Source organism: Hordeum vulgare, chromosome 6H (assembly GCF_904849725.1).
Source record: "Hordeum vulgare subsp. vulgare chromosome 6H, MorexV3_pseudomolecules_assembly, whole genome shotgun sequence".
NCBI lineage: Eukaryota > Viridiplantae > Streptophyta > Magnoliopsida > Poales > Poaceae > Hordeum > Hordeum vulgare.
Genome location: NC_058523.1, coordinates 439,463,605 through 439,481,572, shown reverse-complemented (window position 1 = coordinate 439,481,572; position 17,968 = coordinate 439,463,605). Strand labels below are relative to the sequence as shown.

The window sequence follows — 17,968 nt, the reverse complement described above, 5'->3', positions numbered from 1 at the left end:
AGTGTCGGCGATGGACTTGACCTTGTGATAGAAGGCAGTGGCCGTGCCATCGAGCTTCTCGCACTCGCCAAGTTGGTGACGGAGAGCACTGGAACGCGCCTGCGACTACGACGCGAAGGAGCGCTCCAGGATAGTCCAGGCCTCGTGAGAGGTCTTGGCGAAGACGAGCATCCCGGCAACCTCCGGGGTAAGCGACCCCTGGAGAGCCGAGAGGTTCGCCTGGTCCTGCCCTGTCCAGACGCGATGCGCCGAGTTGTAGACGGGTCCATTGACACTGTCCACGACCGCAGGAGGGCACGGATAGGAGCCGTCGACGTAGCCGAGGAGGTAATGACTCCCAAGGAGTGGAAGAACCTACACACGCCAGAACACGTAGTTATCCGAAGATAGCTTGGTGGTGATGAGGTGGCCGAACTGGAACAGCGCAGGTCGACTCCCCGGCGTGAAGACAGCAGGCGGCGTATACGCCGCAGCAGCCGCTGTCACAGGCGCCGGAGCTACGTAGGCACCGATCGGCAGCGGCAGGTGGGCAGTGGTGGCGTCGAAGTAGGGCTCCATGGCGGGCGTCGTGGCGGGCGGCGTGGAGGCGGCGACCAGCGGCGCCGAGAGGGCGGCGACCATAGTGGGCGTCGAGGGGGTCCCCGAGGAGGGAACCAATGGCAGCACATGCACCGGAGGTGCGGCAGCCGGTGGCGGTGGCGAAAACGACGCCGCCGAGAAGAGGGAGCCGACGCTGCGGGTGCTGATCGGAGCACCGACAGCAGCGGCGTCGGTAGGGCGAGAGAGGAGCGCGGCGAGGGAGGCCGGAAGGAAGCCGGCGGAGGCGGAAGCGGTGGCGGTGGTCGTCATCGCAGCGGCCGAGGGAGCGCGGTAGCAGCCGCGGACCGGGACGGTGCAGCGGCGGCGACGAACAGAAGATCGCGATGGCGGTGGCGGCCCGAGGCGGAGCGACGGCGGCGGCGGCCAGGAGAGAGGCGGTGGCGACCTAAAACCCTAACCTAGTTTGATGACATGTTAAACGAAGGGTTTGGGGGAACTGGCTCAACCCTCTAGGTGTGGCCTATCACATATTTTTATAAATGGTGTACCAAGGGTACGTTACAATATACACGTATAGATACAGATAGCTATACAGTCTAATACGTGACAGCGGCGGCGGTCGATCAGGAAGAGACGTCCCGCAAGGGGATAATGAATCCGCTCGGCCGCAACCCGCAGGCCACATGGAGGAGTCGTCAGGGTGTTGCGTCGTCGGCTAACCTCTCGTTGTCGATGCCGCCCTGGGGTACGTACCCTCGCCTAGCTACTCCGACGGCGACATGCATGGCGGCTTCAATCCCAACACCACCTTCCCGCATGGCGCGGCGCAGCGTTCCTCCCCCCACCGGCTTCGGCCACGACCCGCGTACTCCCTCACCCGCGTTCAACACCGGCCTGAACACCGAGTACAGCTACTCGCCGTCGGCGTACTCGTCAGCAGTCTCGCATGCGTCGTGGTGTCCTTCCATTCGCGCCCACTTCATCGTTGTAGTGTAACAACGCTGACACCGACATGGACGAGATCATCACGAGCAAATCCATCGCCGCCGCGACGCACCCGGAGTTCCGCGTGCAGGATGAAACAATGGACACCACCGACGACATTAACAACGAGCTCGACGACGCCAGGGAGGAGGAGGGAGAGGAAAAGGCGGTGGAGGTGGAACCGGAACCAGTGCCGAATAAGAAGGGAGGTAAGAGAAAGCGGGCGGCGTACGCCAAGCCAGCCGAACCGCGCGTCAAGTGGATGTCAAAGGAAGACGAGTGCCTTGCCGAAGCGTGGAAGACCATCAGCATCGACCCGATCACCGGCGCGAATCAGAACACCGACACGTACTGGGGGAGAATCAAAACGGCGTCCGACGAACGCAAGCTGGTCGACCCCGACTTCGCCAACATCCACATGGACCGTGGCGAGAAGGCCATGTCAAACCGCTGGTCGACGATCCAGACGACCTGCAACAAGTGGCATGGGATCGTCGAGGAGGTCGCTGCTCGGCCGGAAAGCGGCGCCAATGTCGTGGGTCAGGTATGGACATAGTTTGGCGCCCCTGATTGTCGCGTCGCCATGTGCTTTGACGACATGTTTTTGCCCACGGTTGTGCAAATGGTTAGGATGTTCGCCATGTATCGCGCCGACAACGAGAACGAAGAGGTCAAGTCCCTTCACGTGTTCTCCAGGATCGAGTCGTGCGGTAAGTGGAGGAAAGTTCGGCTCGCTCTCGACAAGGACAAGGAGGCCTACAATCCAGATGGCACCAAAAAAGTCAGGACGGCGAGGGAAGCGGCGCCCGGTGTCGAACGGTTGCAAGCTTCGATCGAGTAATGCATCGCCGACCTCAAGAGCAGCGTTGCTAGGAGGGAGGAGAAATCTGACACGCGGTGGTCGACGTTGATGATCAACGTCACTGCGAAGAAGAGGAACATCGACCTGGAGTTCTTGATGGGGGCAGACACGTCGACGATGGACGAGAAGGTGAAGGCGTGGTACATAGTGCAGCGCGACCTCATCTTAAGCCAGGTGCCCGTACCGGCGGCGACCATGACAGCAGCACCAACGACGACACCCAGCCCGAGCGCAGAAACCACGCCGACGACGAGCCCGACTACGCCGACACCGAACCCGACCAGTCCCGCGGCAGAGGAGCCACACCATGCCGAGCCGACCGTTTGATCTGTTTCGTCCCTATTATCCCTTCCTCTTTTGATCGCCAAACTACTGGGTGTGTTTGATCGCCAAACAATGGAATGATGATCGTCGACTTATGGCATGATGATCGCCGAACTCGTAACATCTTTTTGGCTGCGGGAAAAAAGAATTTAAAAAAGTTGACGTCTCAGTCCGAAACCTCAGGGCGTGGCTCGAGACTCGCTCGTCTAGAGGACAAAAAAAGCGCCGGCGCAACGCCAAAATGGCATTTGCCGGATGCGTTAGGAACTAAACGGCTGGAGATGCTCTAAGGCAACGTGCTATATTGCTAATTATACACCGAGAAACTTACATTTTGCTTAACCAAACACCGACGAAGACACTCCGCTCATGCATAATAAACAAGGGAGATACATATAGCTAGCCCCAACACTCCTTCGGAGCTCGAACACTACACTCAAGATCAGGCCCTCTGCTTCTTCTGATCGCAGTTCATCAGAGAGCAAACGTACATTACCCAGAGAAGTTTAGAACAAAGTGGAGAAAAGGAAAGGGCAACCATGCAGTACACTTCCTCTACTCGATTACTATATAAAGCTGCACATGCATTAGTAGTTCGTCGCACCACACATGGCATAACTCAAATGCGCGTAATCAGTAGCTCCACAAGCTGACCTCACCGTCATCGTCGCCGTCTCCGGCAGTCGCTGACGGACCTACCAACGGAGGAGGGGCAATGAGCATCCCCTGCGCCATGTCGAGGTAGCCCTGCATCCCGAAGTCCATACCATCGTCCATCCCGTAGTACGGATCACCGGCGAACTGCATCGTTGGTGCAGCGGCTACCTCCTCGGCGGGCGCATTGCTCTGGTCGGGTGCCGGCAGGAATGCCTCAGCCGCCTCTACCGCCGCCCGCCGTATCTCATCAGGGCTGGCACCCACGGCCGGGACCCGGAGCCGACGAGGAGAGTCGGCGAAGTTGAGGCAGGCGGCGCGGCCGCGCAGCGCCAGCGCGGCCACGTCGTGCGCGCGCGCCGCCATCTCTGCGGTCTCGAACGTGCCGAGCCATATCCTCTGCTTGCTGTGCGGCTCCCGCACCTCGCAGACCCACCTCCCGGGGTTCCTCCGGCGCACGCCCTTGTAGACCGGGTGCCGCGTCTCCTTGAACTTGGTCCGCCCCGCGCGCCGCTTCGGCGGAGCCGAAGACACCGTCATGTACGTCGAGAAGCCCTCACTGTTGCCGCCGTCCGCGCCCACCGGGGACGGCGTCCCCGACGAGTAGTCGCTGCTGAGGGCACCAACGTCCATGGCTGCCTGGCTATGCTGGCTGCTGGAGTGTAAGCAGGGGGAGGGAGTGGAAGCAGGTGGTTTGGATTTGGAAGGGAAGGGTGGCGGTTTATATAGTTTAGCGCGTGGAGCGCGACGTCCCCGCGTGCACGGCTCAACGCGGTGTGCCACCGGAGGCGCCAGCCAGGTAGCGCGACTTGATGGGTCGGGACGGTGTTGGGCTCGGGGGCGTTAACTGGGTCGGAACCAGCTGGAGCTCGAGAGGGTGCGGATGGAGACCCACGCGACGCGCAGGCATGGGACGGATGAGGGCCCGGCTGGTTGGGTCAGTCTGCTGTGCTCCGGGGCTCTCTTGCGAGTTGTGACAGCAACGTGCCTTGAAAGAGAAAGCTCGCTGTGGGATAGTGTGATTTTCTGTCAATAAAAGAGGACTGTTGATTCTATTTGTACCCAAATACTGCTTCCAAGTGACCCTCCCCCCTCCCCCGTCGTCGCACCCAGGACCCTGCACCCCGTCCATCAAGCCGTTGACAAGGATCGCATTGTTGGACCAGGTTGGGACAGAGGGGGTTCTGACGGCCGTTTGAGGAATTTCGAAGAGCTTTTCGCCAACGCAGATGTCGTCGGTGGATGTATGTTAGTCGTCAAAGCTCGTTCAGACGCGGACAAGCATGGGGACCGGCATCGCACGAGTTGTGCACGACCTGTTCAACGGAGTGACCCAACAAGACTCGATGAGTTCTTTTTGCTCCTTTCCGGTCAAATTTGCATATGTCATGATTAATGTTTTGCACAAACCATTATTAGTTCATTTGGGACATGATTAATGCTTGCAAACCATGATGACTTAGGAGATGATCATGCATGTCGGAGATGATCAATGATAGTCATGATCTGACCCAAATGGACTGTAAGTTGGGGATCCGATTTGCCCTTCATTTCAAGTTAGGGCAACATCAAATCCAGAACCGAGCAAGAGCAAAAAGAAGCCAAAGATGACAAAGGAAGAGGTCCAGCATTCTTCACTTTCAAGGATATTTTGTTAGTTAATTTTTTGTTAGCCGCAATAATGGATCCCATATGTCGCAGATGGCAAAAGGTCAATAAGTATTGGGAGAAGATTTGGAAGGATTATCATGAATAAAAGCAATATGTGAAGCCACATCCTATCGTCACCAACCATAATATGGAATATCTCCAAACCAATGGGGTAATTCAAGGGGAAGTGAACAAGTATGACAGCTACTATTCACAAGTGCTTGGCCACACTCAAAATGGGATGGGAGTGGCGACTCAAGTAAGCTACATTTCATCATCTTATCATCATTTGCATATCCTTGTTTTATGTCATATTGTCATTTTCATACATATTTTGTCTGCTAGACTGTGGTCATGGCAACTATATATCAAGAAATGGAGAAGAAGCCATTTGATTTTAGCCATTGTTGGGTGATATTAAATGGCAAGGCAAAGTGGACATAACTTGTGGCCGATCTCAGGACTGGCAAGAAAAGAATGATGTCTCAATCTCCCACCAACCAATTGGATTAGATGAAGAAGAGGAAGATGTTCTAGGGGAGAATGGAAAAGTATGGCAAGTGATGGGAAAGAAGTGGAAGAAAGCGAGGGCCTCCTATGACGCTGCAGCTGCAAAAATATGCTCCACATGGACGGGCATTTTCGGTTAGGGTGAACAAAAAAGAGGAGAGGTGCAAGCTCATCTTAGATGCGCAAAAATAGATGATGTATAGGGACCGGGATATGGTGGAAAAGAAGTTGGAATCTGAGAGGGAGAAGATCGAGTTGATGAAGAAAGAGTAGCGATCAAATGGGAGTTCAAGATGTTAGGGCATAGTTTATGCCTAAGTAATTTTGGTGATTGATGACAGTACCGCAAAGGACTAACCGTGTGTGTTAAGATTTCAGATAACACACGTCAACGGCACAAGACGACTCGCCCCCTCTTTCATGGAACAGAAGCATGGTGTTCTCTACGATTCTCTTTATTTGAGTCATAGGAAAGCCGTACTATTAAGAGGGAAGCCGTAGTGGAAAGCTTTGGGTGGAATCAATCTTGCACGCGCACACTACACCTCTTTTCCCCCTTGCCGGCAACCTTGGAGTGGCTCCCGCCTGTGTGTTTCTCTCCTCTTTGCAAATGGTCCCTCAGCGGTAGTACCGCTGGGCCTAGCGGTAGTACCGCTGGAGTGCTAGCGGTAGTACCGCTATAGCCAGCGGTAGTACCGCCCCTGGTCAGCGGTAGTACCGCTCCAGGTGCTTAGTACCGCCTTCCTAGCGGTTGTACTTGGACGGACCTTTTTGCGAAGACTTTCCTCGCGGTAGTAGTGCTTATGCACTACCATGGACCCAGCGGTAGTACTGCTGCAGCCAGCGGTAGTACCGCTGGAGTGCCAGCGGTAGTACCGCTGCAGCCAACGGTAGTACCGCTGGAGTGCGAGCGGTAGTACCGCTGCAGCCAGCGGTACAGCGGTAGTGCATAGGCACTCCAGCGGTACTACCGCTAGGCACGGGCTGTCAGTGGGAAAACGGTTGGTTCCCCCCCCCCCCCACACACACACACTATATAAAGGGTTCTTCTAGCTGTGAACCTTATCTCTTACCCTCCCAAGCTCCATTGTTGCTCCCTAAGCTCAAAAGTGTCCGATCTCTCTCCCTAGCCAATCAAACTTGTTGATTCTTTAGGGATTGGTTGAGAAGGCCTAGATCTACACTTCCACCACGAGAAAAGTTGATTCCCCCACCAATCCCTTGCGGATCTTGTTACTCTTGGGTGTTTGAGCATCCTAGATGGTTGAGGTCACCTCGAAGCCACATTCCATTGTGGTGAAGCTTCGTGGTCTTGTTGGGAGCCTCCAAGCTTTGTGTGGAGTTTGCCCCAACCTCGTTTGTAAAGGTTCGGTCGCCGCCTTCAAGGGCACCTATAGTGGAATCACGGTACCTTGCAACGTGCGAGGGCGTGAGGAGAATACGGTGACCTTAGTGGCTTATTGGGGAGCATTGTGCCTCCACACCGCTCCAACGGAGACGTACTTCCTGTCAAAGGGAAGGAACTTCGGTAACACATCCTCGTCTTCATTGGTTCCACTTGTGGTTATCTCTAACCTTTACTTTGTGTATGCTTTTGTTGTTGCCTATCTCTTACTTGTCTTAGTAGCTCTCGTTGTTAGCTTCATTATGGTTCACCCCATTGTTGTTATATTACTGAACCCGTATGTTGTTTACCCTAACTTGCTAAGATTAATTAAAAAGTGGTCGTTGCCTATTCACCCCCCCCCCTCTAGTCAACCATATCGATCCTCTCAATTGGTATCAGAGCCACGTCTCTTTATTAAGGGTTTCACCACCCGAAGAGTATGGAAGGCGAAGAGGAAATTAACCATGGGCAACCCGAGGCCACGGGCTTGACTTCGGTCACAAGGGACGACTTGAATACCGGCTATGGCCGCCCTCAAGACGCCCTTGACGAACGAAGTCAAGACCATGCTTAAAGAGTTAATTGAGGGATTTAAAAGTCCACCCGAACCGGCGTTAGTGGTTAAACCCACCATCACCGATTCGGAGGCCAATTCCTCTAAGGAAGCGGCTAAAGATATGCGACCTTCCTCATCTCACGAAAAGGATGGGACTGGAACCTATGCCTCAATTCCACCCCCCATGGTCTATGGAGGATCCGTTCCCACACCGCGTCTTAACCCTGTTGGTCCTCCTCCTAAGCTTGTGAAAGGTGACTTTGCTAACTGGGTATTTTCTATTAAGTCTCATTTGAATCACAGCTCAACAAATTTGTGGAGAATCATCGAGCAAGGATATTATCCCCATGATCCAAGCAACCTCACTCCAAGAGAAGATGCAGACAATCAATACAATCACTCCGCTTTGTTCATTCTCCAGTCCGCAGTGCCACCTGAAGATCTTCCTCACCTGCGTCCCTTCACTTTGGCCAAGGATTGTTGGGAGCATATTATGGTGTTGTACAAGGGAAGCTCAAGCATTCAAGGATCCAACTATGAAGTGATACTTGATAAGTCCGATGAGTTTGTGATGAAGGAAGACGAGGACCCTCTAGATCTCTATCGGAGGGTGACTGCTATTGCTGTGGCACTCAACGATCATGGGAGCAAGGATGTGGATGATACATGGGTCAAGCGCAAGTTTCTCAAATCCATCATGCCTTTCAACAAAGCCATGTCATTTGTCATTCGTCAGCGGCCAGACTTCCACTCCTTGTCTTCCAGTGAGGTGTTGGATGAATTTATTGCAATGTCAATCATGAACGAAACAGCCGACAATGCACTTGCTCGTGTTCGCTCAAAGACAACTTCATCCAACCTTGCGTTAAAAGCAAAAGCAATGTTTTAAGAAGAAGAAGAGGATGAGGAAGAGGAGAGCTTCCCTGAAGACACAAAGTATGCCTATCATGAGCACATGGCTCTTGCGTCAAGGCAATTCTGGGGCACCAAGAGGAACTCAAGACCCACCTTCACCAAGAACAACTCGAGTGGATTCAAACCCACGCAACGAGTGAGGACATGTTATAATTGTGGTAACGTGAGCCACTTCGTGGCCGAATGTCCCTATGAGAAAAGGGAAGACAACAGGGGCAAGCTCATTCGCAAAGACAAAACCAAATCATTTCCAATCAAGAACAACTTTGTGAAGAAACCCCACCCAAAAGGGATGGTGGCCCTTGAAGAGTACCCTTCCGATGATGATGATGATGATGATGATGATGATACAGTGGCAACGGAAACTGTTGCTATTGCCACTACCTCTCTCCAGAAGGTGTCTCTCTTCAACGCCCCCAACGAGAACCACATCACCAAGTGCCTCATGGCAAAAGGTATCAATCAGGTAACCCCCATCATTAAGACCAACATCACTACTGCTCCTTCATTGTTAAATTGTGTTGATGATAGTGATGTTGGGGAACTTAATGAGCATGATCTTGACAAGTTTTCATGCATTATTAAGGGAGAATCCAAGAAGCACTTTGTTGCTCTCTTGGAACAACTGGGTGAGGCCAATGACCTCATTGAGTCTCATGAGGAGACCATCTCCGAGCTTCAGGGACACAGTCGTGACTATGCCGATGAAATTGCTGAATTATCTATTGCTCTAGAAAAGGAGCGCACTCTTCGTTTGGCTCTTGAGGAGTCATATAACGATGACTGCGCTAAAATGCAAAAGAAACTAGATCATAATGTTGTTCTTACTCGTATGCTTAAGTCTGAAAAGTATGCTCTTGGGGTTGGCCATGACAGACTCAAAGTGGAGTTTGACACACTTGACAAGGCCCACAAGGTCTTGAAAGGTGTTCATTTCTCTCTAAAAGAGTCTCATGATCAACTCCAAGCAAAGCTTACCAAGGAGATCTCTACTTGTCCTCCCTTTGTGTTAATTGATAATGCTTATGCAACTAATCCCTGTTGTGAGCATGTACATCTTGTGGAGGAAAATGCCAAGTTAAAGGAGAAACTTGAGGAGGGCCTTGTGGCATGCATACAAGGTGAGAAGATCCTGAACGACCTCTTGAGCACTCAAAAAGGTGTTGTAGGAAAGGAGGGACTTGGACTTACCTCCAAGTCAAAAGGTAAAAGGAGGAATAGGAACAAACGATCTCCTACCCTCATAGAAATCTTTGTCAAAGAGGGTGAGGGGACTCAGAAGGTGAACAGGAATAAGGTGGACTATGGAAACCTCAAGAAGGGCAAAACCCTTCCTACTAACACAGCCGACAAACTCAATTCTTCTTATGTCTTATGTCGTGCTAGTGATGGGCATATTTATGCCAGATTTGTTGGTTCCTACGATGAGTACATTGAATGGGATATCTGGGTTCCTAAGACCCTTGTCTCTAACATGAAAGGACCCATTAAAAAATGGGTACCTAAAACCAAGCCTTGATCTATTGCAGGAGTTTGCTTCCGGTGGGGTGTCATGGTTGCTCGATAGTGGAGCAACAAATCATATGACCGGAAGCAAGGACTTAGTGGTGGATGTGCATCCTTCTCCATCTATGCCCACCCATGTCCAATTCGCCGATGCATCCTCGTCAAAGGTATTGGGATTTGGTAAGGTGGTCGTCTCTCAAGAGTTATCTATTGAGAAGGTCATGCTTGTTGAGTCACTTGCCTACAATTTACTTTCGGTTCGTCAACTTGCAATTATGGGTTTTTCCACATTCTTTAATCTTGATACTCTGGTCCTCCTGTGGAGCAAGACTCTTAAAGTAGCCTATGTTGGATATGTCGAAAATGGTCTTTATGTGGTGAACTTCTCAAAGCGACCCACTAAGACCGCGACGTGTTTAATGGCTAAAGTTGATGTGGGCTGGCTTTGGCATCGCCGTTTAGCTCATGTCAATATGAGATCTTTGCAAAGTCTTCTAACAGGGGACCATATTCGTGGACTAACAAATGTGTGTTTTGCTAAAGATCGTGCTTGCAGTGCCTGCATTGAAGGAAAGATTCATGAAACTGCTCATCGTCCAACGACTCTCATCTACACTAAGAGGCCATTGGAGCTCCTCCATATGGATCTGTTGGGGCCTCCATCATTTGATAGTCTTGGAGGCAGAAAGTACTGCTTGGTGATTTTTGACGACTACTCAAGATACACCTAGGTATATTTCTTCAAAAGGAAGAGTGAAACTCAACAAACTGTCATCAACTTTGCTAATGAAGCTCAACGTCAACATGAAGCAAAGATCTTGATGATTAGAAGTGACAACGGCACCGAATTCAAGAACTACACCTTGGATGAGTTTCTAGGTGATGAGGGAATAAAACATCAATATTCAGCACCATATACCCCTCGACAATACGGCGTGGCAGAAAGGAAGAACCGGACCTTGATAGACGCTGCAAGAACAATGATGGCGGAATTCAAATCTCCATATAACTTTTGGGCAGAGGCCATCAACACAGCATGTCATGCGCCCAATCGGCTCTATATCCGCAAAGGCTTGAACAAGACTCCATATGAGATTCTAACTGGAAATAAACCCAATCTCAAGTACTTCCGGGTATTCGGTTGTAAGTGTTTCATGCTCAACAAAGGTGCACGCTTAGCTAAATTTGATTCTAGAGCACATGAGGGCATCTTTGTTGGTTATGCTACAAACTCTCATGCTTACCGTGTCCTCAACAAGTCCACCGGACTCATTGAGGAGACGTGTAACGTGGATTCATGAAAATAATGGCTCCCAAGTGGAGCAAAGTGGTCTATGTGATGTAGGTGATGAAATTCCTCCCCAAGCCATAAGAAGAATGGGGATTGGTCAAATACTGCCCATTGAGGAACCCCTTGTGGCCGAAGTAGAAGGACAATTCTCTACTCAAATGGAGCCATCACCTCCACAAGCCCCACACGCTTCCGATGAACAAAGAGAAGCCTCTCAACAAAATGAACAAGCTCAAGGTCAAGATAAATTGCCCAACAATGATGATGTGTCCCATGATATTCAAGCACTCACCCAAGGCTCCGAAGCTCCTCATGATAAAGATCAAGTGCAACCACGAGATCCAGACCAAGTAGAAGCACAAGATCAAGATCAAGAGCAACCACAAGCACAAGGACAAACAAGTGAACCTGCTCAAGTCGAAAGTCAAGATGATCAGGATACTGTCTCACAATTCCCTTCTGCAGCACCAACAGCCGGTGCCAAGGGAGGCTCAAGACGAAAGGGCAAGCAATGTAAACAAGTCGATGCTTCCAGTTATCCAATGAAGAAATCTTGGAGCGTTGAGCAGCCAAGATTGCGAACAAGCTGAGAGTCAAGTCACATCTTATGAAGAATGTACTTGGCAGTTTAAAAAGGGAGTATCCACCCGTCAACAGATTTGGAATTATTGTGAGCATCACGCGTTTGTTTCATATTGTGAACCTCAACAGGTACAGGAAGTGCTCGATGATGAGGATTGGCTTATGGCCATGCATGAGAACTTAACAACTTCGAGCGTAACCAAGTCTGGGATTTAGTGCCAAGGCCAACGGAGGAACATAATGTCATCGGGGCCAAATGGATATTTAAGAACAAACAAGATGCCAATGGGATTGTGATTCGAAACAAGGCAAGATTGGTGGCTCAAGGCTACTCCCAAGTCGAGGGTATTGACTACGGTGAAACCTTTGCCCCTGTTGCTCGTCTAGAATCTATTCGCATGTTGCTTGCATTTGCTTCTCATCATAACTTCAAATTACAACAAATGGATGTGAAAAGTGCCTTTCTTAATGGTCCTTTAAATGAGTTGGTCTATGTCAAACAACCCCCGGGATTCGAACATCCCAAGCTCCCCAATCATGTGTACAAACTTAATAAGGCACTCTATGGCCTTAAACAAGCCCCACATGCGTGGTATGGGTATATTATTGAGTTGTTACAAGATCGTGGGTTTGAAATTGGGAAGATAGATCCCACTCTTTTTACTAAGAGGGTTAAAGGGGATTTGTTCATATGCCAACTATATGTTGATGATATTATCTTTGGCTCTCCTAACATTTCCTTCAATGAAGAATTTGCTGCACTAATGACTGAGAAATTTGAGATGTCCATGATGGGAGAGTTGAAGTTCTTCCTCGGGTTCGAGATTAAACAAGGCCTAGAAGGGACCTTCATCAAACAAGCCAAGTACACTCAAGACATGCTCAAACGGTTCGAGCTTGAAGATGTCAAACCGGTCAAGTTCCCCATGCCAACAAGATGCAAGCTTGACAGTGATCCCAATGGTAAAGTAGTGGATCAAAAGGTATATCGCTCCATGGTTGGATCCCTCCTTTACCTTTGTGCATCTAGACCAGATATTATGTTGAGTGTAGGGATATGTGCACGGTTTCAATCCGCACCAAAAGAAAGTCATTATATGGCTGTTAAGCGAATCTTTCGATATTTGGCTCATACCCCAAACTTTGGCCTATGGTATCCCAAAGGAGCAAGCTTCAACCTAGTTGGCTATTCTGACTCAGATTGGGCAGGAGATTGTGTGGAGAGGAAGTCAACTTCTGGAGGATGCCAATTCCTTGGTCGCTCACTGGTAAGTTGGTCTTCAAAGAAGCAGAATTGCGTCTCCCTATCATCCACCGAAGCTGAGTATGTGGCAGCTGCAAGTTGTTGTGCACAATTGCTATGGATGAGGCAAACTTTAAAGGATTACGGTGTCACTTGTGACAAAGTGCCTCTTCTATGTGACAATCAAAGTGCTATCAAGATCTCCCTCAACCCAGTGCAACATAGCAAAACCAAGCATATTGATATTTGCCATCACTTCATTTGTGAACATATCAAGCTAGGTGATATTGAGGTTCACTTCATCCACACTGAAGAGCAACTTGCAGATATCTTCACTAAGCCCCTAGATGAAGCAAGGTTCCGGGAGTTAAGGCATGAGCTAAATATCATTGATTCAAGTAATGTGGATTGAAGCTAGGCACGTTGCACCTTACTATGCATTCTATCTTGTTCTAGATGTAGGCATGGACATAGGGGGGTGTTGTTCTCTCAATGAACTCTCCCTCCCCCCATTATGCATAAATCGATCTAGTCTTTCACTTTAGCCATTGCCAAATGGCACTTGTGCTTCAAAGACGAGCGTTGGTCATGAACCCAAGGATAATTCTTCGCGGTGTCATACCTTTATCTCAAACATAGGTGGCCTCGGCCACCGCCCCCCCCCCCCCCCCACCTTTCTCTTATATGGAAGAAAGGATACAAAATGACAAGTCCGTATATCTTGCTGGTGCTATCTTCTTATTTTCACTAACTTGTCATTTGCAGCGGTACTACCGCTAGGACCCCAATATACCACGACCTAACTAGGACATTTTTAGGTCTGTCTCAGGGGGAGCGGTACTACCGCCAAGGGGACCGATACTACCGCCAGGACCCCAGCGGTACTACCGCTGCAACCAGCAGTACTACCGCCAGGACCACAGCGGTACTACCGCTGGCCCGTACCCCTTGGGCTATATAAAGGAGGGGAACCCCGTTTTTCCTGCCTCTTTCTTCTTCCTCGTGGATCCTCCCTCCCCAACCCCGAACTCCCCCTATTTGGATCTCTATCCGTGGAGCCCCTTCTCTCCGTTGAGTTGGAGGGTTTGCTCCACTTCTCCTTCCTCCTCCAAGTGCCATGGATCCCGGTAAAGCTCCTCCCTTTCTTCTCTTGGGTGATGTTTTCTTGTTCTAGGGTTAGGAGCATTGGTGGGTTGGATCCATGTCTTTGATATTGTGCTTTTTTCTTGGATGGCGTGAAGGAGGTATTCGAGGGGAGTGTAGGTCCTATGAATCTTTGCTTTTATATTGCCATGCCCTAGGATTTTCATGTTTTAGATCAAGCACGTCTTCTATTTTTGGATTAGATCTAAAACTTGCATTCTCTTGACTAGGCATGTCCTTATTTAGATGGTACTTGTGATCCTCATGTGGTTAGGGCTGTGGTGGAGTTCTTAGTGATTATACACAGCCCATGGCCCTCGAAACTCCATGTAGCCATCTCTATGGGGTCTTTTCATATTCAGATCTGAAAATCAAACCCCAGCGGTACTACCGCCAGGGGTAGCGGTACTACCGCCAGGACCCCAGCGGTACTACCGCCAGGAGGGTACTATGTTTCTTCTGTTCATTTGCATGGCAATGAGTGCTTACTTTTATGCCTCTTCTTGTTCATTTCCTTGACTCCTTCTGTCGCTCTTTTTCGGTGTGTGTTTTGTGTCACAGGTGGTGCTCGCCGCTCGAACCCCCCACGGGACACACAGTCAAAGCATTATCGCAATCCAGAGGCTCCAGAGGGTTCCGCCACTTCAGGTCTTGATGGGGTTATAGTCCCAGGGTAGGGTCATAGGCCTGCCCTATAGGTCCTACCCAAGGACTACCCTTCATAAAGGACAAGGCCCTTAGTCAGTTCCGACTGAACTAAGGACTCCCCCATCATCCAGTCGGTGACGAGCATTCGGAGCATATTTAACGTACCGACTGAATTCCACTCTGTACATCGTAACCTCCCAGGAGGGCAACGGTCATACGTTTTCATACACCATTATTAGCATTTAAGGCATACGTTACATGTAACGTAGGCATTTATTCGCCACTATTCCACCCCTATCCACCGGGCCGTTGTGGAGGGCAGCGCACTCTATATAAGCCGCCCTTCCCCACTGGTGCAGGGGTTGGCTTTTACTGTAATCTGATATTCCACTCGACACTAAGCTCCCAAGAGCACTGAGACGTAGGGCTTTTACCTCCACCGTAGAGGGGCCTGAACTCATACAACCTCGCCGTAGCTAAGGCTCTGCCCATCCTTTCGTACCCTACACATCTACTGTCAGACTTATACCCACGACAGTTGGCGCCCACCCTGGGGCAGGCGTCTAAGCGACTTCCGGCGAATTTGCAACTTCATCTTTTCATCATGTCGTCCGGTGGAGATTTGTGCATGGGTCATGAGATCCTCTTCGGCGCACTCTCCTTCATCGTCGACGATTCGGCATGGCTTCGGGATGCGCCTCTCGACGTTGAGGCGCTCCCCAGTCGCGGGGCTATGCACTTCCGTGCCGGAGCCCGCGGCGTCCTTCTTCTCCAGCAATCGACCCCGGTGTCGATCTTCGCCCCCGTCACGCGCCGCAACAAGCGGTCCCGCCGTCCGCAGCTCCAGCGTTGGGTGCGACACGCCCAGGCGCGACAGAACACGTCCTCTCAAGTGGCGGTCCTCGAGTCGTTTGTGGTCGCGCCGCCGTCCCAGTGCTTGGACTCAGTTCTGACTGAGTTACCTTCCGAGTACTTGGGTCGCGGGCCTGCAGCCGAAGTTCTCATGGCCGATTCCCATGAAAGTCCCCGTCGAACTGGTCGGAACGAGCATGAGGTCAGCGAATCATCCGGCGCTCGTCGTCAACACCACCGTTCCGCCAGTCGACGCACTCGTCAGAGCAACGTCGAGGTGTTCCGCACACCCGTCCTCAACCTGGATGCCGCTGCCAAGATAGTCGATTCCCTCCAACCGACTGATTCAGAGGCTGGTAGAGGGATCGAGCAGATCCGTGCCCTGTTGCACATGGCGCAGTAGCAGAATTCGGCGGTCTCCCAGACACACAACAAGATCCACAACAGTTCTGTTCACGCGAACAAGCATCGGTCGGTTTTCAGCCCCGATTCTCATCAGCGACGCAGAGGGGGCAGCTGTTCCATGAATCCCGAAGATCGTCGCCGTTCACGCACCCCTCCACGGGGTGGGCCTTACGGGCCCAGACATCACGATGATCGGCGTTCAGTCGGTGATACGTATGATCCAAGGCCCGACGCAAGAGGGTACATCGCCCAGAGGAAGGTCGACAGGAATCGAGCCCACCGTGATGGTCACGATAGAGACTGTCCGAGTGGAAGCAGGACCATCGTATCTGGCCCCGAGTGCTTTAGTCGGGCCATCCGTTCAACTGACATCCCTCCCAACTTCCGATTGGCGACGGGGATCAGCAAGTTCACAGGAGAGTCCAAGCCAGAAACATGGCTAGACGACTACCGAGTGGCGGTCCAGATCGGTGGTGGAGACGACCAGGTCGCCATGAAACATCTCCCCCTGATGCTCGACGGCTCGGCACGAGTGTGGCTGAACCAGTTGGCTCATTCAAGCATCTACAACTGGGCAGATCTGTCCCGAGTCTTCATCAGGACCTTCGAGGGCACATGCAAATGCCCTGCTGGTCTCATGGAGCTCCAGCATTGTGTCCAGAAGCAGAATGAGCCCCTACGTGATTTCATCCAGCGCTGGATGACCCTCTACCACACGGTGGAGAATGTCACAGAGCACCAAGTAGTCTGCGCCTTCAAGGCAGGCATGCGGTACAGAGATCTGTACCTGAAGTTCGGTCGGACAGGCGACATCTCCATGAGCAAGATGATGGAGATAGCCGCACGCTATGCAAATGGCGAAGAAGAGGACCGCATACGTAGCGGCAAGCAAAAGGCAGTCGCCGACGGAGATGGGAACAGCAATCGGAAGCAAAAGCAGAAAGTTCCCTCCACTCCGCAGGCAGAGGCAGCAGCCGTTACCAATGCCAAGTTCAAGGGCAAGGGGAAAGCTCAGTACACCCCCAAGAAGAAACAGTTCGGGAATTCCATCCTGGATCAGCCATGTCCAATCCACACGAAGATGGACGAAGAAGGCAACGCCATATTCCCGAAGCACACCACTCGGCAATGTCGCCTCCTGATCCAAGGGTTCGGCGAAGGGCAACCGAGTGAAAACGACAACGAGCAGGATGATGAGGACAAGGAGGATCCGTTCCCCCAAGTCCATGCAACGTTGATGATTTTTGCTGACGTGGAAAGCAAGAGTCGATTGAATCTGGTGAAAAGGGAGGTGAACATGGCAACCCCAACCAACCCCACGTTTCTCAAATGGTCTCAGACTGCGATCACCTTCGATCAGTCGGATCATCCAGCACACGTGCCCACCACAGGGAAGCAAGCTCTGGTCGTCGACCCGGTGGTGGAAGGAGTCCGACTACGCAAAGTCCTCATGGACGGCGGCAGCGGCTTGAACATCATGTACGCCGACACTCTCAAGGGGATGGGCATTCCGATGTCCAAACTTAGCGAGAGCAGCATGCAATTCCACGGAGTCATCCCAGGACGAAAGGCCAAGTCACTCGGCCAGATCACGTTGGACGTCGTTTTCGGCTCCGACAAGAACTTCCGCAAGGAAAAGCTGACATTCGAGGTGGTGGACTTCCAGAGTGCATACCATGCGATTCTGGGCCGTCCGGCGTATGCGCGTTTCATGGCCCGTCCATGTTACGTGTATTTGAAGCTGAAGATGTCGGGTCCCAAAGGTGTGATCACGGTCACAGGCAATCGGCGGCGGGCCGAGGAGTGTCTGCAGCAGGGGTCAAGGATTGCCGATCAGCAGATGGCTATCCTCGAGCTAGACGAGTACAAGAAGACACCCGACCCCGCTGACTTGATGCGTTCGAAGAAGCTAGCTT

The 17,968-nt window shown here is 51.4% G+C and overlaps 1 protein-coding gene across 1 annotated transcript; it reads right to left on the bottom strand.

The window, feature by feature from the left end:
* Nucleotides 1-2,986: 2,986 nt before the first annotated feature.
* On the bottom strand, nt 2,987-4,054 carry LOC123402982 (dehydration-responsive element-binding protein 1G-like). The gene has a single exon (XM_045096955.1). It carries the CDS (start codon nt 3,995-3,997, stop codon nt 3,344-3,346), a length of 654 nt encoding a protein of 217 aa, XP_044952890.1. The 5' UTR covers nt 3,998-4,054; the 3' UTR covers nt 2,987-3,343.
* Nucleotides 4,055-17,968: the final 13,914 nt, after the last annotated feature.

Coding starts and splice junctions, on each gene's coding strand:
- LOC123402982 (XM_045096955.1), bottom strand. CDS start 3,997: ATGGACGTTGGTGCCCTCAGCAGCGACTACTCGTCGGGGACGCCGTCC.